The sequence below is a fragment of the Eptesicus fuscus genome, chromosome 22, assembly GCF_027574615.1.
Source record: "Eptesicus fuscus isolate TK198812 chromosome 22, DD_ASM_mEF_20220401, whole genome shotgun sequence".
Taxonomy (NCBI): Eukaryota; Metazoa; Chordata; class Mammalia; order Chiroptera; family Vespertilionidae; genus Eptesicus; species Eptesicus fuscus.
Genome location: NC_072494.1, coordinates 38,508,801 through 38,534,572, shown reverse-complemented (window position 1 = coordinate 38,534,572; position 25,772 = coordinate 38,508,801). Strand labels below are relative to the sequence as shown.

At 51.9% G+C, this 25,772-nt stretch overlaps 2 protein-coding genes across 5 annotated transcripts in view; both read left to right on the top strand.

Annotated features, from left to right (window-relative positions):
* The window catches only part of CADM3 (cell adhesion molecule 3), a 29,170-nt gene extending 8,972 nt beyond the window's left edge, over positions 1–20,198 (top strand). Inside the window, exons 2-10 of one of the 2 annotated variants that reach the window (XM_054712324.1) lie at positions 9,049–9,150; positions 11,112–11,252; positions 11,763–11,915; positions 12,621–12,758; positions 13,094–13,264; positions 15,515–15,605; positions 15,963–16,132; positions 18,935–19,060; positions 20,061–20,197. In XM_054712324.1, the coding sequence (XP_054568299.1) occupies positions 9,049–9,150; positions 11,112–11,252; positions 11,763–11,915; positions 12,621–12,758; positions 13,094–13,264; positions 15,515–15,605; positions 15,963–16,132; positions 18,935–19,060; positions 20,061–20,179 (1,211 nt within the window). In that variant the 3' untranslated portion in view covers positions 20,180–20,197. Of the gene's footprint in view, positions 1–9,048; positions 9,151–11,111; positions 11,253–11,762; positions 11,916–12,620; positions 12,759–13,093; positions 13,265–15,514; positions 15,606–15,962; positions 16,133–18,934; positions 19,061–20,060 lie in introns of both variants that reach the window. The other variant, XM_054712325.1, reaches the window with a different exon arrangement.
* Positions 19,010–25,366, top strand: ACKR1 (atypical chemokine receptor 1 (Duffy blood group)). 3 transcript variants are annotated; one of them, XM_054712327.1, is made up of 3 exons: positions 19,010–19,060; positions 23,814–23,885; positions 24,330–25,366. In XM_054712327.1, exons 2-3 carry the CDS (start codon positions 23,865–23,867, stop codon positions 25,314–25,316), a joined length of 1,008 nt encoding a protein of 335 aa, XP_054568302.1. In that variant the 5' UTR covers positions 19,010–19,060; positions 23,814–23,864; the 3' UTR covers positions 25,317–25,366. The 3 variants fall into 3 exon arrangements, with proteins under 3 accessions (XP_054568302.1, XP_054568301.1, XP_008152487.2); XM_054712326.1 differs by lacking the exon at positions 19,010–19,060 and adding an exon at positions 20,304–20,530 and having other exon boundaries at positions 23,811–23,885; XM_008154265.3 differs by lacking the exon at positions 19,010–19,060 and having other exon boundaries at positions 23,360–23,885.
* Positions 25,367–25,772: the final 406 nt, after the last annotated feature.

Genomic DNA, 25,772 nt, shown 5'->3' with positions numbered 1-25,772 from the left:
CCTAACCACTGCCCTGAACCGGTCATCCACACCCTGACAGATCGCCCCGGGAAGGGAAACCATAAAAACAAGTCAGTAAAATCAGAACCGGCAGAGATAAATGCTTTCTTGCCTGACTTCTAACAAATTAAGCTTTTTCACAGCATAGTAACCTACCGCCCCAGGTCACCAGGCTGAGAAGACAGAGCCTGTTGAAAGAGGGGCTTCATCCATGCACTCAAACAACCATTGGGGAGGGTCGGTGTAGGCTCTGGAGCCTGGACTGAGATCTCTCACCCTCAGGGGATCAGTCCATCCTTTCCTTCTCCCTGATGCCTCTGGGCTCGCGTGCCCTTTTGCAGCCCCGAATTTCCCACAGCTACTAGGAAACATGTTTTCCAACGAGCGAAACTGAATTCTGTATAACAAGTGACGCTGTTATGTCTCCTTTCCAAGTATTTCCTAAGATGGGGGAGGTGGGGATTTCCCCCCCCCCCCCCCCCAGTTTTACTACATCCGTGTGAAAACAGCAAGGTACATTTAGCGGAAGGATCTAAGTGCCTGCACTTGGTTCAAGGGGCATCTCAAAGTTCAGATCAACTCTGGCCCGCTGACTCCATTGTATTAGAATGGAAATCCCAGGTCGTTCTGGTCCTGATTTCTGAGTGTGTGAGCCTGGTGGGAAGGAAATGAGGAAATGGGGCAACGGACACTCCAAAAAAACGTCTCAGGACTGAGTGATTGCAAGGCCGGCCTTAGGAGCTCACCTGGGAAACAACGGATTAGAATCAGACCCTGCGCAGGACCCCTCCTTCCGGAAGCAGCACGTCCTGAGCCACTCCTTTCCTCTGTCTTGTCTCCCCTGCTTGCCTTCAGACAGACGAGAGGTGCTCAGTCCCAGGAGCAAGGAGCTAAGGCTAGGAAGAGGCTCCTGGGGAACAGATCCCCTCCCTTTTTGTTTCCTAACCGCAGTCTTTTTTGCTAAGGCGCAGTATTGGCTGCAGAGGGGCTTGTTTTCGTTGGGGGCAAGCCCCGGGCTCCCTCCCAGCACTAATGCATGTAGAACACTGACTCAATATCAAATCAAAGCAACAGCTGTCCCCGCCTCCTTCTGTGCCACCCACTTCCCAGTCTCTGCTCCTAGGAATCTTAACTGAGTTTCTCAGGGCCTCCTCAGCCTCCTGCAAGCCCACTCTGCCTCCAGCTTTTTTCCTCTCTCTAGCTCAAGGATAAGACATGCTTTTCTGCTTTTTTTCTTTTTTAAAATCTCTTCTAGTCTCTGAAAAATCTCCTCTAGTTTCTGTCTCCCATTTTACAGTCAGGCTAGCATTCCTCCAGCTCTCCACTATGCCCATGCCAGGACACACACACACACACACACACACACACACAGCCTGTCCTTTTTAACTCCTGAGGGCAGGGAAGTGGCTTCTGCCCCTTAGCCTCATCTTTTGTGAGAGCTGAAATCTGCCTGTCAGGTCCTGGAATTTGTGAAGGTGCCATTCTTTGCATCTTCAGGGATTACATCCATAGCTCACTGCAACTTCTCTAACCTGCCCGGCATTTAGTTTAATTTCCTTGAGGTCAAGGATCCTGGGGTTTCTCACAACAATACATAGGGAGATGGGGATCAGAAAGGGTAGATGTCACTGGAAGTGAAATTACACTAAATGGAAATGTAACCTTTGAATTAGCTGGTGCAAAGACCTGCTTTCAAATGGCAACGAGTTCAGGAGGCCAGGCTATAATAAAGCTCCCACCTGCTGCCTGTGTTACTGAGCTCAAGTTCGTTAGCCCCTCTGAGCCTCATTTCTTCATCTTTAAAATAAGAGGGTTGCCCTGGCTGGTGTGGCTCAGTTGGTTGGTGCATCTTCCTGTACACCAAGGGGTTATGGGTTTGATTCTCAGTCAGGACACATACCCACGTGAGGGAGGCAACAATTGGAGTTTCTCTCCTCTCTCTCTCTCTCTCTCTCTCTCTCTCTCTCTGTCCCCCCCCCCACCCCCGTGTGTGTGTGTGTGTGTGTGTGTGTGTGTGTGCCTCTCTACCCACCCACTTCCTTCCCTTCTTCTCTCTAGAACCAATTAAAAAATAAATAAATAAGAGGTTTGCGCTAGATGCTACTTAGGATTCTGGTCAACTCTACAAGTTTATGGTTCTAAGAATCACAGAAGGGAAAATATTTTGGAAAGAATTAAGTGTAACAGAAAGAGGTGAGGAATTACTGAACTTTGGTAACAGGGGTTTAAAAGGATATCAGTTCCATCCTGTCTGGTAGAATAAAAAAGATCTTAAAAATAACCACAGCTGGCCATTAGGGGTTGTAGAAAATGACCAGACATACAAATTGATGGCAGGGTTTTAGGAAATATACAGAATATTCATGACATATTAAAGTTGGAATAACTGGGTTATTGTTTATTGTTGTTGTTGGGTTTTTGGTTGTTTTGTTTTTTTTCCCAGTGAAAAGGGGGTTAACACCTAGATGAGCTTTTGGTTTTAACCCCACCCTCAGGCCCACCACAGGCAAGCTAGCCAGCCACCTGCCAGGTTCCCTTCTCCCATCCGGCCCGGAAAAGCTTAGCCACACGCCATTCCAGGCCTAGGAAACAAAGCCTCTCATTTGCAGCAACCTGCTTAGGATGGAACCAAAAGGTGTCTGCCAGTGCCCAACAATACACCTGTTGGAGCGCCTATCAGCCCCAGGCGAGCCTAAATCTTGGATCGGCTAACAGTGCAGGTTATGTAAATCCTGGCCTCCTTGCCCATGCTTTTCCAAGCGGCAGGCTAAGCAGCAGGTGAGGGTCTTCTTAGAGGGAAGCTTCTCTTCCCACCTGTTTCCACTTACACCCCGTAAGCCTCCTGGGAGAATAAAGTAAAGCTGAGCGTGGCGACTTCAGGCCCAAGAGGCTGCTGGGAGCCAGAAGCAAAGTAGGTAAACAAGACTGCCGAAAAAGCAGACAGCAGCAGGAAGAACAATGGAGGGAGGGAACAAGGAGGAGCAAGAGCTCAGTCGTCCAGCCAGAAAGAGGGTGGAGGGGGCAGTGAGCTGGAGAGCAGGCCTAGCTCAGGGAGGCAGGCCGGCCGGCCGGCCGCTGAAGCGTGACTGAGCGCTGGAGTTCTGAAGGAAATGTGACCTGGAGCATAACCGAGCTAAGCAAGGAGATCCTTAGGGATCACACAGCCCTGTCCCCGAGGAACAGCAGAAAGAGAAGGAAATGCACAGACAATACCTGAAGCCACAGATAATCTCAGATGACAGCGTGACCCCCACCTCCGTGGCCCCAGCTTTTGTTTGATTGCACTATAATGCTGGAGATATCAGGGAGTTGGTAACTTAAGGAAGGGCAGACACAGTTCGAAAGGAATGGAGGGCAGAAAATAAGAAATATTTCGACGCTCAGTCCCTCAAAGACTTATACTAAGAAATTGCACCATGACTTCACAGGAGTAGTGTGATTTCTGCAGTCCGAGGGCATCTGGAGAGTTAAGGGAGTCCTTTTTTTGATCAGGGTATTGTGCCCTGAAGTCTCTCAAGTCAAAGTGACTTCCCAAATCTTAGAGCTTTTGCCTAAATCAGGACTCAGATGGGATTGGCTTCTGGGCATAAAGAAAAGCTCCAAGGCTGAGCTCTAATTCTGATTTTGCCATGGCTATTCTCTTCAGTGTGTGGCACAAGATTTTACTATGTGTCTGAGGTCAGGGAAGAATCAGGGCCCCAGCATGGGAGTGGGTAAACCTTTCTAAAAGTGCCTCCCCTGCCCTAGCCGGTTTGGCTCAATGGATAGAGCATCAGTTTGATTCAGGTCAAGGGCACATATCTGGGTTGCAGGCTCAATCCCCAGTAGGGAGCATACAGGAGGCAGTCGATCAATGATTCTCTCTCATCATTGATGTTTCTCTCTCTCTCTCCCCCTCCCTCTCCCTTCTTCTCTGAAATCAATAAAAATATATTGAAAAAAATAAAAGTGTGTTCCTTAGTATTCTGGGCCACAGCTCTCAGCATATTTTCCCCTTGGAGATAGCACTCCTCCACCCACCTGTCACAGTAGTCATGAGAAATAAGTAGGCTGAGATGAAGATTATTTTTAACTCTGCGTTTAGAGAAATGCTGACTCATCATCACCATCACCATCACCATCACCATCAACTCTTACTCAGGGAGCTGATTTTCTCTGCTCTGTGAAGTGGGGGTCTGGACCCAAGCACGGTCAAGGACAGTAACAATTGTGTGGGAGAGTCCTGTCCCCTTGCCCACCATCCTAAATGTTTACCTGTGCACACTGACCCTCTGGCCAATGTACCTTAGTTTCCCAAGACAGGGCAAGGAAGATATAAAACCCAAGCAATCAGGGATTGTACTGGCACAGAGCCTTCCCTACTAGCATCATCTAAATTGGAGAGATAACACATTTTTATTCATTGGAGTCAGTTATTTACTTATTCAATAAACATTTATTGAGCACTTACTATGTGCAAGGTGAAAACCTCAACCACAGGTGCCAGTGTATGCTTTAAGGAGGTACATTAGTAAGTTTCCAATTCTACCTCTGCTACTCTTAATATGAACAATCAATCAGGGCTATGTTGTCCTTTAAAATGGTGGGAATCCTAAAGATACTTGAACCCATGGGAAAATAAACCAAGAATTCAGAACCTCTAAGGCAACTGAGGGCAACCAGGAAGATAATGTTAGTTTTTAGCATAGGTGTTAGAGTGCTATGAAAACATGGGACCACAGTTTTAACTGGACACAGCTTTGATAACTGAAGAGTCCCACATTGTAAGGCTCTTAAGGGCGCACAAAATAGCCCCCAAAGGTATAGATGAAGATATGTCAAGAAATCAATAAAAAATACACCCAGTGGGTACAGATTGTACCACCATCACCACAAGCATTCATTTCCAACTTGCTACCCTGTTGTTTTTTTGATCACATTGCAGGCGAATACTGTTTGGGCGAGCCACCCTTGGCCAACAGTCTTCCCCCTGGAACCCTTGCCCCACAACCACAGACACAAAGGCCTGCTCTGTGAAAGAAGGCAGTGTCATGAAGACGTGCGGAAAGCCTGGGCTTCATGGTCAGAGAGATCTCAGTTTAAAGCTTGTCCCATCTCAACACTTTTGAATCCATCATCTAGACGCGTTACTTAGCTTCTCTTAGCCTTAGTTAGTCTCTGAGTCCTAGTGAACTCATCCTTAATGTGTAGAATACCACCTAAATGGGTCATCCTGGAGTAATGAATATAGAACAACTAACTTGGATCTTGAGAGACAGAGGGTGGCCGATGCATATTGATCCTCATCACCTTGCACACTTCTGGAACTTCACCTCTGGATTGGCAACCCTCTTAGATGGCGTATTTGTTTTTACTCTCTTGTGTTTGCTAGCTCTTCACTGGCAGATGTTGAGCCTAGTTCTCACAGTAGAAAATGCTCACTCAGCCTCTCTGTCTCATTTATTAAATACATATTTTCAAGCACCCTCTATGTGTAACATGCTGTATTAGGTCCAGTGCTGGATACGAAAATGAATCAGATATCAACCCTACCTGCATGATCTGAATAATTTTGGAGGGAGCCCAAACATGCAGTACAAAGTAGAGTGATGCATAATTTAAGGAAGGCAGATGAAGTGTTGTAACTCAGAGAAATGAGAAATTATTTTCACCGGGGACAATCAGGGGAGACGTTTTGAAAGTGATGCCACAGAAAATAGGCCTCAAGGATGAATAGTGCTTAGATGAGTGAAGATGGGTGAAGGGCATTATCAACAGTTATTGTAGGAATGGGGATGTATGCAAGAAAGCAAAGCGGCTACAAAAAGGATTCCAAATAGAGTCACCTGTGTGGGATACGGGTGAGTGAAGGAAAGGAAATACACAGCTGAGAGGCACATTGGCGTCAGCCTGTACAGGATCTTAAAGGCTAGGCTAACAAATCTGGATATGATCTGTAGACAATGGGAAGTTCGTGCAGGGAAATTATATGATCAATATGACCACCTATTTTTCTATGACAGGGTCCTCCCCTCACTAACGGTCCTGTGGTTTCAATCTCCTCATTCCTTCCAAAGCCCCTCCCTGAGAAGAATTCTCACTGTTTCCACTTCCAAGTCCACGTGGCCCTCTCAGAGTCCTCTCAAGTTTTCCTTTCCAGTCTGACTCTATGGATGGGATGGTGTTGATGTCGTAAATAATTGGCATGATCTAAATTCAAAGAAGGCACTAGCCTTTCACAACCCAGGAAATAATTTCTTCTACTTATCCTGTTGATAGAATTATAATTACTCCTCTGCTCCCACGGAATGGCCATTCATAATTTATCATTACAGGTGTACAATTTTACACAAAGAGAAAGAAAACTTAAGTATTTCGCAAAATTAGAGGAAGAACTATCACCCCAGGTGCAGAAATAAAACAACTAGCTCTTAAGCAGTTTCTTAAAACACTACAAACCAGAGTTCCCTGTTAGCCTACAGGGACGACACATCAAGCATATCACAAATATGCCATTTATTGGAGATCATTTGTTTAGTTATCAGTCCCATCACCTGAACAATTTAGTTAAATTTGAATGACCCAATCACCATTTCATTTATTCATCCTATGCAAAAAAAAAAAAAAAAAAAAAAAGCCAGCAAAATGCAGGAGGAGGGAAGGAATGGAAGCAAGTTGAACAGAAGTGAGAATGCAGAAAAAAAAGGAGCAGGAGAGTAAAGACTAAATCCATGCTGTGGGACAGAATACCCACTCTGCCTGATTAGGAGCAGGCATAGCACAGTGCCAACTGCGACAGAATGACTGACCAGACCAATTAAATATGCTAGGGCCCGCTATGAGCTAAATTTCAAAGGTACAGACATGAATAAGGTAAGCCCCCTGCTCTCAAGCAACTCAAGGCTTAAATGAGAAGACTGAGAATTAAACAAGTAAATTGCAATACAATGGCCGAAATGCTATAAGGCAAAGGAGCTGTTGAAAAGCTTTGAGAGTACCAGCAGAGAGAGAAGGAGGGTCCTTGAGAGTTGTTATGTGTTCGCTTTTAGGTGAGTCCCTGAACCTCTTTAAACCTCGTCTCTAAAAAGCGATTATGTCTAGTTGCTTATCTTTCAAGGTTGTTTTGACATTCAGTGAATTCACGGTTGAAAATCCACTCTGCAAACTGCAAGCCCTATGCCGGCGTCTGAGATGGCTATTTCCTCTGTTCATTTGAGCAAAGGCCTACTCGGTGCTTATTTTGTGCACTTGGTTCTCTTACTGTGGGCTGAGCACTACCCTCCCTGGTGCCTCCCTTCCCTCCACCACCCCAAATTTTAGCACAACCATTTGGCTTCCTACTGTGTGGTGAAGCAGCACACCCACAAACACACAAACCACTGAAAAATAAGACGAAACACTCACCAACTTCAGGCTGCCTCCATCCTTGATGTCCACAGAAGGCAGCAGGGCGAGGTCCGGGCACCCAGGGAGGGTCTCTGCTGGGTGGGAGAGCCCTTGTCCTCCCTCTCCAGGCCCCCTGTCTTTCTCTGGTCCTCATCTTTGCTGCCTTTTCCATCAACACGTGCCCTGTCCCCTTTCTGCCTGCTTCTCTCTACCTGTAACAGACTTTCTGTTTTCTCTGCTTTACGCCCCCTCTCATTTGGGCATTAACACGTCTGTTTGAGAATAGAGTAATTTCTAAATCTCCAAGAGCATGTCTATGAGGAACTCAGGAGAGGGGGTGCCTCCATGAAGGCCTGCGAGCCCTGAAACTATCTTTTAGAGCCCCCATCCAAACGCAAAAAATCTCTTTTACTCCCCCTTCTTTCCCCCTTCTCTATCTCCTTTCCCTTCCCCCCACCTTCCCTCTGATACATCAGTCCTCTGTCCCCTTTCTTCTCCAAGGACCTAAGCCCCTGTGCCACTACTCTTTTTAGTGCCATTCTGCCCCTCCCCACACCTCCCCTACGTATCCCCTAGGTGCCCTAGGTGCCAGCTCCCCCTTCTCTCGCCCTTTCCTCTCCCACCCACCCTCCCCAGGGTCTCTACGGAGCAGGCTGCCCCAACTGAAGTAGTGCCGGAACTCCAGGTCTGGACAAGCAGCAAGCAGCTCAGAACTCTGCTCAGCAGCCGATGACCTCACTGAGTTTTGCGCACGTGATTGGCTACTTCTGGGCTTATGGCGGGAGACTGAAAAGATCCCCTTGTTTCTTTGTCCCTCTGCCCCTTCAGGTTGGATTGGGGAAATAGGCCCTTGACACAATGGAGTCGCAAAATGGTTTATGGGCTGCTTGCTAGAAGAGAGGGATTTGTTGTGCCTGAGCAGTGAGCAGAGACAGTGATATAAGTGGGCAGTTGGACTGAGGATGAAGGAGGCACACTTGAGAATTTGAGCACCCAATAGAAAGGTGAGACTCTGGGAAGGTTGTGGGCAACTTCTGCCCTCACCGTGGTGTCTGTCTTTAGAGGTAGGGTCTTAACGGAAACAAATAGAACTTTGGATTTGGATCAGGCATTTAATTTCTGGTCTTTGTTTTCTACTTATATGACCTTGGGCAAGTCACTTCATTCTGTTTCCACTCTGCAAAGTAGCAGTAATGCTGGAGTGCTGCTTTTACAGGCCTTGTAAAAGGAGTAATGTGAAAGTATTTTCTAATTATTAAACTTCTCGTTATTTTAGTAGATAATAGAGGGAAGCAGAGAGAATCCTGGATGAGGAATGAGAAGTCTTTGGTTTTCTTTAATTGTCGCTGTAGTGACCTCCCCCATGTCACATTTAACCTTTTCACACTGTGAAGTGGGAGAACTGGACCAGTGGCCTCCTCTTTTGGCGCTAACGTGATCTGATTGACTGTAAAACTTAGCGCCCTCCTTTAACTCACCCTTGGGAGGAAGAGTTTGCTTCCTTTTTCAGTACTTTAGTTAATGTCGCCTTTTTGTGAGAAACCCGCCTTTTCTTGGGCAATCTGGTGGACCTACTTTTCACAGGGGCCTAGCTCTCCCCCACCTCCACCAATGAAAGTATAGATTCCCACACTACAGCAGCGCATATGTAGGGCTCATCCTTGATGGAGATTCTCTCCCCAGGCTACTGGCAGGAGCAGGATTTGGAGCTGGGAACTCTGGCTCCACTCGACGAGGCCATCAGCTCCACACTCTGGAGCACTCCTGACATGCTGGTCAGTCAAGGTGAGAATCCAGGCCTCCTCATCTCAGTGTCTCTCAGTGCCCGCAACCATCCTCATGTCACCTCCCACTCATGTGGCCTTCACCCTGTGTTCTCCTCCTCTACTTTCCATCTGACATTGTAGTTCTTAGTTCTACACCAACATCTCTAGCACCGACTCCTTCTTCCTTTAGACCTCTGTGTCCCCTCACTTTTTTTTCTAAAAATAGAATGATTTCAGGAGTGTATTGCTCAGAATAAAGAGGTCTGGAAGACACAGTCAATGTAGACATTTTCATAAGGAACCAGGGACAATGGAATTACTAGTCAAAAATGGATATACAGCTAGCAATAAATGAAAGGCTTCCCAAATCTTTCACTGAGATACTTAAGGAATATACCACTCCCAAATTTACTCAGCCAGCTCCATCTATGGGTCATTAATCTCATAGTCATAGTTTTAATTCTAATTAGATGATTACTTGAGGGGCATTCCAATGACATAAGCACTGCATTGAGTGTCAGAAGAACGAAGTTCTAGTCCTAACTGGAATCACTGACAAGTAGGATGAGCTCAGGCCCTCACTGCACCTCCATTGTCTCATTGTCTACATGTAAAATGAGGGAATTGGATTCCATGATCCCTAAGATCCCTTTCAGTTCTAATTCAGATTCTAAACACCGAAATAGTGGCCAGGCTCTGTGCTTCAGTGTGGAGACAGCTATTCTGAAGCCCCGAGAGCAACTTCAGCACACGCACCTTCTCTACGGGGAGCACTCATTGTAGTTGGAGCTGGAGCTGCGGTGACCAAGGAAGAAAGGGATAGCAGACAGGGGAGGGGTACGGTCGGTGCCATAGGGAGCATAGGGATGGTCTGAGTTACTGCATTAGGAAACCTAGGAATTATGTTTCTTGGCTTCCTATTCAGAGGAGAGTAATGCTGGTTAAGTAATTTTGCACCATAGAAGGAATGCTGTAGATGTTTCCGAATCAGCTGGGAGGTGTTTATTTTAGTTCTGTGAAGGTCAGTGCTGTTGGGTCACAGAGTCAGTCCTGAAGATGAGGGAATCAATCATGGGAATCAGAGGCAATGCTGCGGGGGAAATGGAGCAATGACACTGGGAGGAGGAGCAAGTGTCACGCAGTCCAAGGGGCTCACAGTTGCCTGACTAGAAGGCACATTTGGGATTCAAACGGCTCATCCATATCATATCTGATTAGTCCTTTTTTGTTTGTTTGTGTGTTTAACATGACTAGGGAGAGAGGAATTCCATCACATTAGGGAAAACGAATGCTCTGACACCAGGATGGTGATGGGGTTGGTCTGTTGGGAAGCGGGTAGCACTAACATTGAAGAAATATGTTAAGGGAGCTGATGAATGAAGGGCAGCTATTGTTGGAGGAATTGAAAAGTCGGTGTCGAATGTTTCCGTTTTTTAAAGCTGTTTTGTTTGTTTGGCTTGGAGTTGTATCAGCTACCGCTTATGTAAGGGAACGTGCCAGCCAAGGGCTGGCCTGGCCTTTTGTTCGCTTTCAGTTTGGGGATTATTAGTCACAACCGCTTCTCCTGTTCTGGCTTCTATAGGCAGGTGGTGGCAGGAGGGCGAAACATAGAATGACAGATACCTATGCGAGTGTATAGACTTTTCAAAGGTGAATGGTAGACCTCTATCAGAAAAGACACATGTGGAGTGGCATGTGTAGACTTGGAGGGCTTTTATTCCTCCAAGGGTGTGTGGCCATGTCAGTTTATTAAGCAAATATCCAAAAAGTAACTGTTTTCCTGTGCATTCCAAACAAGGAAATAAGGTCCCCCCCTCCCCCACCGCCACCACCTCTATTCCTTCCCCCTGTTCCTTCCTCCGTGATGCCTTAAGAGACACAGAGACCTGGACCTTGGCTGGTCTGGATTAGACTTTGGCCCAGAAATGGGCGGAGAGACTAGGGTTTGCTCCGTAAACTAACCCTCTTCTATTCCTGCAGACAGTCAGCCCTGGACATCTGATGAGACGGTGGTGGCTGGTGGCATCGTGGAGCTCAAGTGTGAAGTGAAAGACCATGAGGACTCCTCCCTGCAGTGGTCTAACCCTGCTCAGCAGACTCTTTACTTTGGGGAGAAGAGAGGTAGAGCTGTCTCTCTCTGTGGGAACCGTGGGCTGGGGAGGGGGGTCGCAGCACCGAGGGGAACGGTCCCTGTAGCCCAGAGGCTGAGACAGGTGAAGGGATGGCTATTTGAGGGAACAACAAGCCATGGGCTCCCCAGCTGGTTTCGGAGAAACTCTGTTATTACAGCTCTGACTTGGGCCATTCATGGTCTTATGGGGTCCTGGGTGGACTTTACCCCGAAGGAGCCGGAAGAGACAGCTTAATCTAAGGGTTGACCTGTGAGTCTCACAAGGAAGCCCTCGAGATCCAACATACTTTTCTGAGGAGATCTGAGGCTGCTGTGACCAGTGGCCCGGGACAACGGCCTAAAGCCTGTTGAAACTCGGGAGCAGGATTCCTGCCCCCGCACTCCTGCCCCAAATCACACTATACCCCTCCCCCCCCGCAAAGAAGCTGACCTGGGGTGGGAGATAAACATGAAAGGTGCCAGTAAAAGCCTTGCTTCCCGCTCTCCCAATTCCCCGCTAGCCCTGCGAGATAATCGGATTCAGCTGGTGAGGTCCACGCCCCACGAGCTCAGCATCAGCATCAGCAACGTGGTCCTGGCGGACGAGGGCGAGTACACCTGCTCCATCTTCACTATGCCCGTGAGAACTGCCAAGGCCCTCATCACTGTGCTGGGTGAGGCTCCCCACCCGCAGGGTCACTGCCGCGTGCTCTGTGCAAACAAACCTCTCTGGGTGGGTCCCCCAAAGGAGTCCACAGCCAGGCAAGACTCCGAGCCTTTTGGAAAAGTTCAGCCCACGTTCCCTTTGCAATGGAACAAAATAGAAAGAGCACGGACTTCTAATAATTTCTCCTCTCCTTTCCGTTTGCTCTGGGACAAACCTCTTACTCTCTCTGAGCCTGAACTTCCTAACCTGTAACAGAAGGATGATGATGTCTGTTCCCCCTAGCTCCCAAGATTACGTGAGGGAAACAGGGGAGGTGCGTGCAGCATGTGATTATAATGTCCAGGTTGAATACCACAGTTGCTTACATGCTCTCATCCTATATTTTACCCTATATTTCACTTCTCTTCTTTGCTTCCTTGAGCTTCATACTTATTCTGTGGCCACCCCATTGGCCTCTGGGTTGTCAGGTCACATATAATGTATCTCCACACTACCATGCCTCCTCTCCCCCTCCCCCCGACCTCCTCGCCCAGATTTTTCTTCCTGGTCCTTAGGTAGGAGACCAAAGAGAAAGATACTTCGTTTTCTACCCATCATAAAGCACAGTAGGACCGAGGTATCCTCTCCCCCAGAGAGGCCATCTGAGCAGGGAGAGCCGAGTGTAACCTCATGGCCTCTCCTTCACATCCTGCCCATCCCCTGTGCTTGGTAGGAATCCCACAGAAGCCCATAATCACTGGTTACAAGTCACCGTTACGGGAAAAGGATACGACCACCCTACACTGTCAGTCTTCCGGGAGCAAACCCGCAGCTCAGCTCACCTGGCGGAAGGGTGAGCAAGAGCTTCAAGGTAAGTCCCTCCTGCCTCGGAGTTACAGGAGGAGGTATGCTGGGAGGCGGAGAGAATGAGAGAGGGAGACCCTGCATGTCTGTGTACACACAAAGCATGATGGAAAAGGAAAAAGCGGGAATGACAGATATTCTGTGTACACTCATGGGTGTATGTGTGTACATAACCATTTCACAACTTTCTAAGTTTGTCAAAGTTGAAACTCACCATCTGTATGTCTACAGTGGGGCCCACACACTATCTGTGTGCTAGGGCTCACTCTGTTTCTGTGTGTGTGTGTGTGTGTGTGTGTGTGTGTGTGTGTGTGTGTGTATGTGTGTGTTTCTCTACTCTAGGAGAACCAACCCGAATACAGGAGGACTCCAATGGTAAAACCTTCACCGTGAGCAGCTCAGTAACGTTCCAGGTTTCTCGGGAGGATGACGGGGCCGACATCATATGCTCTGTGAAGCATCAATCTCTAGACAAAGCTGACAGATCCACCTCTCAACGCATTGAAGTTTTATGTATGTCATGGGCTTATGGGTGAAGACGAGTCCGGTATGAGATGGGGTGTGGGGAAAAGGAAAGTGGTGATGGCTGTACGTGAAGAAATAGGCACAGATACTTGGGTAGGTAAAAACAAAATGAGACAAGAGGTGGGAGGATAGGCCAAGGGTTAGCAAATTTGTTCCGTAAAGGCCCCAGTAGCAAACATTTTAGGCTTTGCAGGTCATGTGATCTCTCTCTCAACTACTTACCTCGGCTGTTTTTGCAGGAAAGTAGCAAAGATAATATGTAAACAAACAAACAAACATAGCTGTGTTCCAACAACATTTTATTTACAAAACCATGTAGCTGGCAGGATTGGACCCAATGGGTAAGCTTGCCAAGCCCTGGTGTAGGCCAGTCTGATGCAACCAGTTTGTAAGCTGTAGAGGCAGCTACAGCAAATCAGGAGTCAGAAGACGAGAGTTGTAGTCTGCCCTCCACTACTTAAGAGCCATGTGATGCTAAGAAAATTGCTTCACCTCCCCGAGCTTGATTCTTTACTTGCTAAATGAGAAGATGAACATGGGGATTACGAAGGCTTCTTCTTGATCTAGCTTTTGATGGTTTCAAGAAAATGCAGGCCATAGGAAACACAATCTCTCTGGCATCATTATTTCCAGATCTTTTCCTAAGTTCTCCTTTATCTATCTACGACAGCTCTTAGATTTTTCCTGGGATTCTGACCCAACGTGTCCAGGATCACCATCACTACTCTTAACCTTTCCCAGGATCCTCCTCCCTCCATGGAATCTGCCTTGAGGATGGACAGTGAACTTCCCTCCTCTCCTGAGGAAATTTGGACATTTGCAAACAGAGCTTTTCTGAGTGGCGGAACCAAGGGGGAAGGAAAATAAAGTCCAAAGCTGGAAGATGAAGAGTTGGAAAATAATGTATCTTTTTTTTCTAATTCATCTAGATTCTAAAGGCTGGGTGTTTTTCCAAAGTAATCAAAACCCTTAATCTCTTTCTTGTGGGAGATACAGGCCTGACCTGAGGGCCATTTAAGTCAATTGCTAAACTTGTTGCAGAAACGTGAACATGAGGCAGGTCTGGGGTAGCGTCACTTCCCATTTAGCAGACTCTCAATTTGGAAGCTGACGACCCGGATTCTGGCCTCTACTTCTGTGTTATTTTCACCAAAGCATGTCATCTCTTAGTGGCTTCTGCTTACTTCTCTGAACTTTCTTGAGGATAAATGAAACAATATCGAAAGAAGTGCTTGGTAAACTTGAGTTCTATGTTGCTATAATTTGTTTCTCTGATTGTTAGTTCTGAGGGTGAGGCCCCTGGCATTGGGCTTCTTCCTCTGAGTCTGGGCCCAGGCCAGGCCTAAGGAAGCTCTCCCCTGCCGGAGTCCCAAAGACTTCTGCTAGGTACCGGCCATCTGGCCATTCCTCTCCAGGGAGCTTTCTGGCCCACCTGTGATCAGTGGTCAGTCGACAAATGCTGTACTCCAGGCACTAGGCTGGAGGTTTCTGCGGGGCCTGCTTCTCTTTGTCCCGTTTGATTTGAGTGAAACACGTTAATTAAGCTTGGTTCTGTCTTAGGGGAAGCTCGGCCTCTTTACCCATTCTTCTAAGCCAGCATCGGTTGTACTGTTCTCCGCAGCCGTGTGGACCTAGCCTCCCCAGCAGCCCTTTGGTGTCAGTGGCAGATGCCATTATTCCTGTGCAGAGCCCGCCTATATTGTGTCAGCGCCTTTTCGCAGCCAAAATATGCCCCCCATCTCTTGCTGTTTCAAAGCTCTCACTTCATTTTTGGACTGGCCATTCAAACTTCTGTTTTATTGTCTTCAACTGGTTTAAGTTCCCCTACAGAACAGAGAGGATGGAGAGATTGTGAGCTCAATAGTCAAGTTCAAGTGCATTTGTCCTGTCACAACTATGCATGAAGTCCCATTTATGCGCTGGGCAGTGTGCGAGGCACAAATGAACCGGTGGCACGCCTTCTCAGCTCTCTCTTAGACACGACTTGGGTCCTCACCAAGGACAGACCCTCCAGAGCCCTACCTCTACCAGGTGGCAGCACCAGTCCCTCCCACGTTCAATGGCAATAGCGCTCTCTGCTCACAAGACGCAGGGGGAGCCAAGTCTTGGTTCACAGCCGCGTGGCCTCCCGAGGCATCAGGGGCGGAAGCTGTGGTGTGTGACAGGAGGCTCTGGAGATCGAGGCGATCTCCTGAACACTGTGGGAGCCTCGCATTGACACCATTTCCTTCTCCACAGACACACCAACGGCGAAGATCAGGCCGGACCCTCCACATCCCCGCGAGGGCCAGAAGCTGTTGCTGCACTGCGAGGGGCGTGGCAATCCCGTGTAAGAGGAGTCATTTCCTGGCCGCCAATACAGCTCCATCCTCTCAGCTCGAGATCTTCACATAACGTCTGCCTATCGCCTCTGTACTGTCTGAGCCTCTCATTTTCCCTGACACTAACAGCCATGCTCAGTTTCTACTGCAAAGCAGCAGAAGTGGGGCACCACCCCCCCTCTCCGGGTTCCCTGCGGTTCCCATAAGGAACCCCAAGAGGTCACCCTCCCCCTGCCTCTGAGCAGCTCAGTGTCTCTGGCCCCTAGAACCTCTCGAGCTTTCATCGAACAGCCCCCGACTTCCCTGCTCCGTTATTTTTGTTTCCCTTTAGTTCCCTGACCTATTCTCTTCTGAACTCTCCACAGCCCCCAGCAGTACCTGTGGGAGAAGGAGGGCAGCGAGCCGCCCCTGAAGATAACCCAGGAGAGCGCCCTGATCTTCCCTTTCCTCAACAAGAGCGACAGCGGCACGTACGGCTGCACGGCCATCAGCAACCTGGGCAGCTACAAGGCCTACTACACCCTCAACGTGAACGGTGAGCCGCCTCCATTCCCCCCCCCCGCAGCCCTCTCTCCCCTTCTCTGTCCACCCTACACGCTCATCTTTCTGTCACCTGAGAGCACCCCAGATGGTGCTTTGGAGTGGACTCAAGGGACAACAGCCCCCCACTGGGGGCCTGAAGACTCAGCTGCAGATCCCCTCTGGAATGTGCAATAAGGAAAGTTCAGCAGGATGTAGGGCTCTCCTAGGCCTTCGTTTAGCCATGAGGACTCAGTGGCACCGTCTCCAACCCCTGCACTCACCTGGCAGCAGGAATAGTCATCCTGTGTTTACCCCCAGAGCCTCTCACGTGTGGCTGCCGGTGCATGGCCCTTTGCAACAGGCTATTCTCAGACTTGCTTCGGTGACGGGGACAGAGCGCATACTCCTGCAGACCTGGGTCAAGGCAGGACGTGGAGATAAGTTTCTACTCTGTTGAGAAATAGTCGGAATCTTTTCCCAGATACCATATCTTCTAGAATCTAGAGGAACTAGGCGATGCCTCTTCTCTGATGGTCTTACCAAAGGTTCAACCATAAAACCCAGGTCAGGAGAAGGGACAGGCTAACCCAGAATTCCCTTATGCAGAGTGGGCAGGTGATTTTTTTTTTTAATGATTTTATTGATTTCAGAGAGGAAGGGAGAGGGAGAGAGAGACAGGAACATCAATGAGGAGAGAGAACCATTGATTGGCTGCCTCCTGCATGCCCCCTACTGGGGATGAAGCCCACAACCCAGGCCTGTGCCCTGACTGGGAATTGAACTCTGACCTCCTGGTTCATAGGTTGATGCTCAACCACTGAGCCATGCTGGCCGGGCTAGGCAGGAGATTTCTTTTGCAGAACCCAATAGCAGTGGAGTGGGGTCATGCCAGAAAGTCTTATAAGCCTTTCCTGAGAATAGGGAAATGCATTGTCAGGGGAACATCGAGGCTCCCTTGAGTGAAACATCCATTAAAGCCGGCCTAATCAAGCCTGAGGAGACAAAGTAGGAAAGAGAAAATATATAATAAGGAGTCAATGAGGCATCAAGACAAGCTGAGTCGGTGGAAAAACAGCAGTTCTCCCACGGACAGGCTCCCAGGGACAAGGGACCTGAGTGTCTGGCTGGGGCGGATCTGACCCCGGGGCAGATCTCAGCATGTGGGGACTGTCTCAGCACAACAAACAGAGCCAGAAGCCTGGAGCGAGGACGGGCACTGAGGTTCGGTATCCACCCCCATATCTCCGCAGACAAGCTGGGTGATGACTGGCAGCCAGAGCAAGTTCTTGTGCCCTGTGATTGGCCTCTTACTGGTCCTCTGTGCCCCGTGCTGGAAAGCGAGTCTTGTTTAAACTGCTTCCAGTGCTGACCCCTGATGGTAGAATGAGTTACTGCACCTTCTTGCCGGAACAGCCTAAGAAATGTCGTTCCTCCTAGAGACAGGGGCCTGCCGTGGAGGACCCAGGAGGTCATGTTGCTATGGGAACCTGTTTGTCTAGGGAATTTCCGTTTCCCTAATCGCTAGGAAAATTACCCAGGATTTGTTTTTATTGTGGACTGTGTCTCACGTACTCCCGAGGAGAAGGGCAGTGGGTACCTTCCATGCTGCTTCCTGTCACTTACACCATCACACGCCTCCATCATATCATGGAGCCCTGGGATCATCCTCTCCTTCCCTCCCAAGTGGAACATGAAAAACCAGAGCATAAACGTTTTCTTTTTAAATAAGGCATAAGCAGGCACGGTGCTTAAAGCCGGCCTGATCAAGCCTGAGGAGACAAGGTGGCAGAGACAAAATATGGAATAAGGAGTCAATGAGGCATCCAGATGCAAGCTGAGTCTGTGGAAAAACAGCAGTTCTCCCATGGGTGGGAGTCACATCGATGCTGACGGTAATGTTGGACTCATCAGCGCCGCATCCTGGGCCTGGGCCCTGTCTTCCCGGGCATTTGGGACTCTGCCCTGGCTGGTGCTGTCCTGGGCATGCCTGGCCCCGCTGCGCGGTGGGCATCGATCCTTCATGGATGCTGCTATGAAGGACAGGATCGCTATCCGACGGCAGAGACATCGGCCATCCTTGGAGGCATCACGGCGGGACTTCCATAACGGAAATCTTCCACTTCCCACAGACCTGTGCATGGTGGGAAGGAAAATGCAGTCGCAGACCCTCCTGATGAGACTTGCTGGAGGGTTGGGTTTTGCTGGAACTCAAACTCCTCCGCCGAGGAAGAGCTCTGGTCTTCAGGACGGGGGTCTCCGTCTGTCACTTTTGTAAGGTGCCCAGTTCTGGGGTCCATCAGTCTTTTTCTGCTCCTTCTTTAATGATCTCAGGGCAAAGGGTTAACAGGCTGAGAAGCCCCTGTGGAGAATCCATCTCAGAATATCACGCGGACAGAAGAGTACGAGGGAGGGAGGATAGGGAAGGAATACTCTGAAAGCCCAGAGATTAGAAGAAAGAAATAGAGAAACAGAGGCAGACAGGGAGAGAGAGAGGAAGTTCAAGAGATGATGGAAACATTCAAGTGATGAACTTTGACTTTGTGAAGGTCAAACTTCAGGGCCATGAATTCAACTTAAAGGGTTAATTGGAGGAGATGTATCTATTCATGAGCACATTAATGCTTGTAGACATTGCTGTGTCCCACACACTGTGTGAGAAACGTAATAAGGCCCATCCCCTTGCTGAGCGACGCCACTCCATTGTCCCGGCCTTAGCCTGTGTCCTCTGCCGTGTGAGACTACGTGTGGCCAGGTCGGAGGTGCTGGGGTATGGGGTTTCTCAGGCCTGACTGTGTGCATTGCCCCTACTCTCCAGACCCCAGTCCGGTGCCCTCGTCCACCAGCACCTACCACGCCATCATTGGCGGGATCGTGGCGTTCATTGTCTTTCTGCTGCTCATCCTGTTCATCTTCCTCGGCCACTACTTGATTCGGCACAAAGGTCAGATGTGAGGGAAGTATGAGGAGAGGTGGGCGCGGGGAGGGAGGCGGGTCGGCTCGGGGAGGCAGGTGGGAGCTGGCTGCAGGGAGGGCCTTCGGGGACCAGGCAGCCCCTTCGAGGTCTGAGGAAGAAGAACGCAGGCGCCTCTGTAGTGATGGAGCCCCCAGGCCCCTCAGTGGAGCCGCACTGCTTTTTCATCATCCGCAGAATCAAACCTTCCCACTCAGGCAGCGGCTGCTCCCACGCTGCTCCGCCACCAGGGCTCTCCGCCTTCGGCAGGGAACAGCGAAACTCTGCATCTTCGTGCCATGTCTCGATACTCTCCTGCCTTTCTCTCTGGCCTCATTTTCCTTGACCTTCGACCTCCTTGCCCCTGGTCTCCACAACATCTCTTTTCTTGTTTCCTCTCTCCTATACGCACGCCATCTCTTCACGTGCCTTCCTCTCAGATGTTCCCCTTGTAACTTCTAGCTGCAGCCAGACTACCCCGACTGACCAAGTGCTGGCCAGCTCTCTATTGCATTGCACATGGAGCCGACAGCCAATTTCCCTAGCACCACCTTACACACAGAGACATACACAAGCACACACATTATGCACACATGTAAGTATGTGTGCACACATGCAGATACTTGCACATGCATGCATATCTATACACAGGCACGCAGACACATGTGTGTACACATGTACATATATGCATATGTATACACATAGACATACATACAGACACATACACATGTACACACACTCACACACTTATTTTTTTGCCAGTATTATTGAGATTCTCTATTTAAAGGCAGCACTCATTAATTCATCGGGGTGCGGTCGGGTGAGGGATGTTGGCAGCAAATGCACGTTCGGCTTGATGGGGAGGAATAAAGCTCTGACCTGGAGAAGCGGGCCAGGAGCAGGGTGTGGGTGGGTGGGAGGGGGCGTGGGCAGGGGGGCTTCAGAGGTTTGGAAGCTGCTCCTGGAAAGAGGAGCCTCTGTGCCTCCCTAGGAACCTACCTGACACATGAAGCTAAAGGCTCTGACGACGCGCCAGACGCGGACACAGCCATCATCAACGCAGAAGGCGGGCAGTCGGGCGGGGATGACAAGAAGGAGTATTTCATCTAGGCTGCCCGCTCACCCTGCGCCCCTGCAGGGGCCCCACGGGGACTTCTGGGGCCGTAACCAACTCGGACTTGTACAGAGCAACCCCGGGCCACCCTCCCGCTTGCTCCCCAGCCCCCACCCCTGTACAGAATGTCTGCTTTGGGTGCGGTTTTGTACTCGGTTTGGAATGGGGAGGGAGGGGGTGGGGAGGGAGGGCTGTCCTCAGCCCTTTCCTTGGCTTCTCTGCGTTTGGGTTATTATTATTTTTGTAACAATCCCAAATCAAACCTGTCTCCAGGCTGGAGGGGCAGGGGCCCTGGGGCGAGAGGAGCAAAGCCCCTGGAGCTGGAGGAGGAGGAGGAGGGGGAAGAGGTAGGGACAGGACAGGAGCAGGCTGGCTTATGGGGGGGCGCGGGGGGCTCGCACCATCCCTCCGTGCTCTGCGCAGAGCAGCTGCCTGGACTTCTCTGGGACGGGGAGGTTGTGAGCAGAGCGGGAGGGGGACAGACAGTGCCTCCCTCCTCCCCCTGTTCCACTTCCCTGGAAAAGGAACGAATGGGGTCCCTGAGGAGGGTGACCTGCAGGCGGCAGGCAGCCACGCTGAGACCCAGGGCGTCCCCATGGGGAGGATGTGGTCCCCGCCAGGAGGGATGGATTTGGGGAGACAGGATGTCGAGATGGCCCACCTGCCCTTGTCCCCCGTGATGTAGGAAGCCAGGCCCTTTACACAGGAGCTGCCCTTGGGGGTCGCGGGGCAAGGCGGCCCCTCGTTGCTCCAGCAGCCAGGGAAAGGCCACCGTCTGCTCCCCTGCCCAGGGGCCCTCACGCACCCAGCCCCAGACTGTTGCCGGGCAACCACTCCTCTTGTGGCATTGTTTACCAACTCGTCCTCCCGCCCTGTGCCCCTGCCCCTCCAAGTCCTACGCTGCCCCTCAGCCCGTCCCCCCTTCCCAGCAGCCAGGCAGATATAACCACAAAAACACTAAAAGGAGCTTCGCTGCACTGAGCTGTGTCCTGCCCAAACAAAGAAGATAATGTGAACTTTGTGAGTGTGTGGATGTGTGTGTTGTGTGCACATCTGTGTGTGAGAGAGGCAGCAAGCGGGTCCTGGCAGGTGGCGGCCGTGGAACCCGCGAAGGAGGGCCTTGGAGGACAGGACTCCTAGCCCGCGGGGTGCCTCCCCGGCGAGGCTGTTTCATCCGGGCGTCCCCATGCCACCCCCAGTGCCCATCTGTCATGGAGAAAGCCGTCCCGGGATGTGTTCGCGCTCAGCTGTCCATCGAGTCTCACCCTAAAACACGGAGCATGACCCTCGGCCCCCGTCTCCCTTCTCGGAGCTGTGGAGTCGGGGCCACGCCTTGCTGGGCGCCCTCGGCCTCTCCCCGGCCCCGACCCCAGAACCACCACTGGCACTCCTGTGCCCCGTGAGCTGAGGGCCGGAGGGAAACGTCCCTTCTTCCCGCCTCCACCCCTCCTTTTGATTGTCTGTCTTCCTCTGTGGCCGGAGCTGGTTGCCATAGAGATGAGCTGCTCAGGCTCCCTGTCCAGCCAGCCGCCCGGCCTCAGATCCCGGATGCCCCTTGGCACCGCTGTCACCCTCGCCCGGCATGTCCTCCCTGCTGACACCCAGGGGTGTGCACAGTGGGGGCAGCTGCATCCGCAGGCCTGCCCCCCCCGCTCGGTCAGATAACACCGTGTGGCTTTTCCAGCAGCTGGTTAGGGCCCTGGGCGCCCAGCAGCCCCTCCAAGCCAAGGCTCTCTCCTCCCAGCAGCAGGCAGCCGAGGGCTCCTGTCTCCTAGCACCCGCTTCGGGGAAGTTGACTTTGCCTCTTTGAGCTGAATCACTCTGTCCATATTACACAGAAGCCATATTTGTACCGGGAGTGGGGGAAGAGGGATCATTGTGTTTGTGTGTCTGTCTGGGGTGGGGGTGGGGCCGGGAGCCGGGAGGGGACCGTGTATCTTTATAACCTTTCTAACTCTCCTATGCTAATCTCAGAGGGGCACCCTCAATATATCGGATCACCGTGTCGCTTGCTCGGCTGCCTCCTTCTTGCCGCTCTGGCTCCCCGTGGGGATGCGTGTCTAAGGGCTGCTCGCCGGCATCCCCTGCGCCTGGTATTTCCAGGGGGGGGCGTGGGCCTCGCCGGGCCCCTCTCCCAAGGGCATTCTGTATGGAAACAATACAGCTCTCCGAGGGAGAGAAGTGTGCTCACTCCCTCTGGCTGGGTCCTTGCTTTCCCGAGTGTCTGGGGCGGGGCATCCGACGGCTCCCCCTGCCTCCCGCCAGACCGGAGGGGAGGAGATGGAGGTGAAGGTGAAGATGTCACCAACATCATTCCAGGAGTTTCAACAGGTCCCCCAACTCGTTTCCACTCCCCCCGCCCCCCATGGAAATCCTGAGCTAGTGTCCGGGGAGAGGAGGGGACGGTCTTGGTAAGGCACCCGGCCTCTCGCCCCCGGGCTTCCCTGCTCCACCGGCAGCGCCCCGTGGGGACAGGAAGGGGGTCGTTGGCAGGCCAGGAGTTAAAACACCACGTGCCTCCTTGGACCAACGAAACAGTGTCACCTAAGCGGGCCCCTCTACCTCCCCAGTCGGACTCGGACACGCCATTACTCATCTCTCCCAACGTCCAGGCTGTCTCCCTAACTGAAGAAGTAGAACGTGGGGGTGAAGGGGGGACGCATCAGCAGAGACCCTGGGAAAGCATCTGGGGGAAAGGGGTTACCTAAGAGCCGGCGTGTCGGCTTAGGGGTTCCGCCTCGGGAGACACTCAGTCACCACCTGGAGAGAAAGGGGCTCTCCCCCGATGAGGAGCCTGACACAGGGCTGAGGTCCCCGCCAGTGCAGCCGCTGCACGGCCTCTGTGTCCCCCACGGACACGACTAGAGGTTCCGCCAGAGGCCACGGGCCCCACCTTCCAGCCCACGTGTTCTGCTTGTTCTGAAGGTGCCTTCGCTGCACCCCTAGGCAATGAGGCACACGCCCAGTCCCCCTGCAGGGGCTTCAGTAGGCAGCGCCCCCTCCTCACAGTGAAACAGCCAGAGCCAGACACCCGGGTCAGGTGTGTGCACAGGTACACAGCACACGGCACCCCACAGGCAAATGAGCCCTTCTCACACCCCGACTCCTACACAGAGCACCCCCCCCCCCAGCTTCGCCCTCAGCATGGCAGGACCCAGCCCAGCACCACGAACACGCCTCTCGCAAACGTGGCTTTCGAACCCTCTTTCACTGGCTCAGGTTCAAGGGGTGGAGGAGCAGTGAGCGTCATCAGCTGCCTTTCCCTCCAACTTCCCAGCATGCCTCTTATCTCTGTCTCACACTTCACCCCTGGCCCCTCTTCCTTCCTTGAACCCAAGGAATCCTCCTTGCTGGAAAGCCCTTGGCTTCTCAGCCTCCCTTTCCACCTTCGGGAAAGTACCCACCTTCTGGTCCCCACCTTCTTCCTTTTCCAAGTCCAGGACCCCACCAGTGGGATCCAACCTCAAAACAGGAAGCCGAGGGCCAATGCCCTGTGTTGGGCCTCAAGTTTAGACAGGCAGTGGGCGTGGGGTAAAGGCTTCCTGCGTGCCCCCACCCCGTGCCACCCAAGGGCCCTGCCCAGAACTGATGGCCTTCATTAGTCCGGCGCTTATCTTGGAACCACAGCAGGTGACAGAGCTGCCCAGCCTCCCTGTCTGCCTGCGTGAGCCCAGCAGTGGCATGGGGAACTGCCTGCGCCCGGTGAGTGTGGGGCGGAACCCACAACTCTGCCCCTCCTACCCCTCTGCCCCCCACCCCCTGTCTTTTTCGTTCTTTCCTTCCCTCCTCATCTCATATCCCTTCCCTCGTCTCCCCTCTCTTCTTACCTCAGACCCCCAGGTCCCTATGTTTTTCCTCCTCATTTGTCTTTCAATCAGTACCATCCAGGCCCCTGGCTGCCCTCCCTGGGACTCCCCTGCCCTCCAGCCCTGCCCCCCTGCCCTCCCCTGGCTGTTCCATCCTCTGCCTCTGCAGGCTCCTCAGTCTCCACTGTGATGCCCTTTCCCACCAGCCCCACTGCATCCCCGTGTTCTCCACCCCAGGCTCCCCTCTGCCCCTCCCCTCCCCTCCCCTCCGGTCGCCTCTCATTCCCCAGAGACCAGTGGGGTAACTAGGTGTGTGATTGTCCCTCTGGGGACCCTCCAGGTGAATTCCTTCACCAACGACAATTCCAGTCACCTTTCCTTTGAAGATGGGCCATTGGTGGATTTGAATTATTCCAATTATGAGAACTACGACTACTCTGAAATGGACGAAATGGACGCAGCGGCCCCCTGCCACTCCTGTAACCTGCTGGATGAGTCCTCGCTGCCATTCTACGTCCTCGCCAGCGTCCTGGGCATCCTGGCCAGCGCGGCTGTCCTCTTCGCTCTGCTCAGACCCCTCTTTCACCGGCAGCTCTGTCCTGGCCGTCAGCTCTTCCTCACACAGTTAGCCGTGGGCAGCGCCCTCTTCAGCATCGTGGTGCCCATCCTGGCCCCAGGGCTCTGGGGTGCCCACAACACCTACCTGTGCCACCTGGCCCACTTAGTCTGGAATGGCTCCGCCTTCGCCCAAGCTTTGCTGATAGGCTGCCATGCCTGCCTGGGTCCCAAACTGGGTGCAGGCCAGGTCCCACGCCTCATCCTGGGGCTCACCGGGGGACTTTGGGGACTGGCCATCCTCCTGGCGCTGCCCATCACCCTGGCCAGTGACACCTCCAATGGACTCTGCTCCTTGGCATCCAGCCAGGTCGTTTTGAAGCTTCTGCACGCGGCCAACGGTTTTGCCATCTTTGTCTTGTTGCCACTGGGTTTACTGGGAGCCAAGGGGCTGAAGAGGGCATTGGGCAGGGGGCCGTGTCCCTGGGTTGATGTCCTGTGGCTCTGGTTCATTTTCTGGTGGCCCCGCGGAGTGCTTTGGGGACTGGACTCCCTAGTGAGGTCCAGGGTGTTGGTGCTGTCGTCCTGTCCGGCCCAGCAGGCGCTGGACCTGCTGCTGCCCCTGGCCGAAATCCTGGCGATCCTGCACTGCGTGGCCGGGCCCCTGCTCCTGGCCTTCTTCTGCCTCCGGGCGACTCGCACGGCCGTGCCCTCCTTGCCCCTCCCAGCAAGACAGTCCTCTCCTCCGGACGCCCCGGGAGGCAAATCTTAGCTCCCTTCCTCCCTGCCAGCCTGAATTAAAGTCTGTGTTGCCTTTGTGAAGCTGGTGGTTTCTTACTTTGCCTGGGGATGGAGAGGAGAGGAAGGAAAATGGGGAGAGAGACCGCGACGGAGAGATTGAGTTCACGCCAGGTTGGCCTGCTGGCTTCTGCTTCTCGGGCTGGCGTGGGGAGTAAGTGGCTGGTGTGCAAACATCCTCAGGGCACACAGGTGTTTTCTCCAGGTGTGCGGGTGCCGCCATCTCTTCCATGGGGGAAGAGAAGGGACCAGAACAGGAGGGGAGCAGCTAAACCTAAACAACCAGAAGAGATGGCTTAGCAGGTAAGGAAAGGAGAGAAACTGCTCCAGAGAGCAAATGAAGAAGAGAAACTGGAGAAAGCAAAGCAGAGAAGATCGGAGATGAGCCCAGAGCACGACTCCCCCTCCTGGCTGGCCTGCGCGGCCGTCC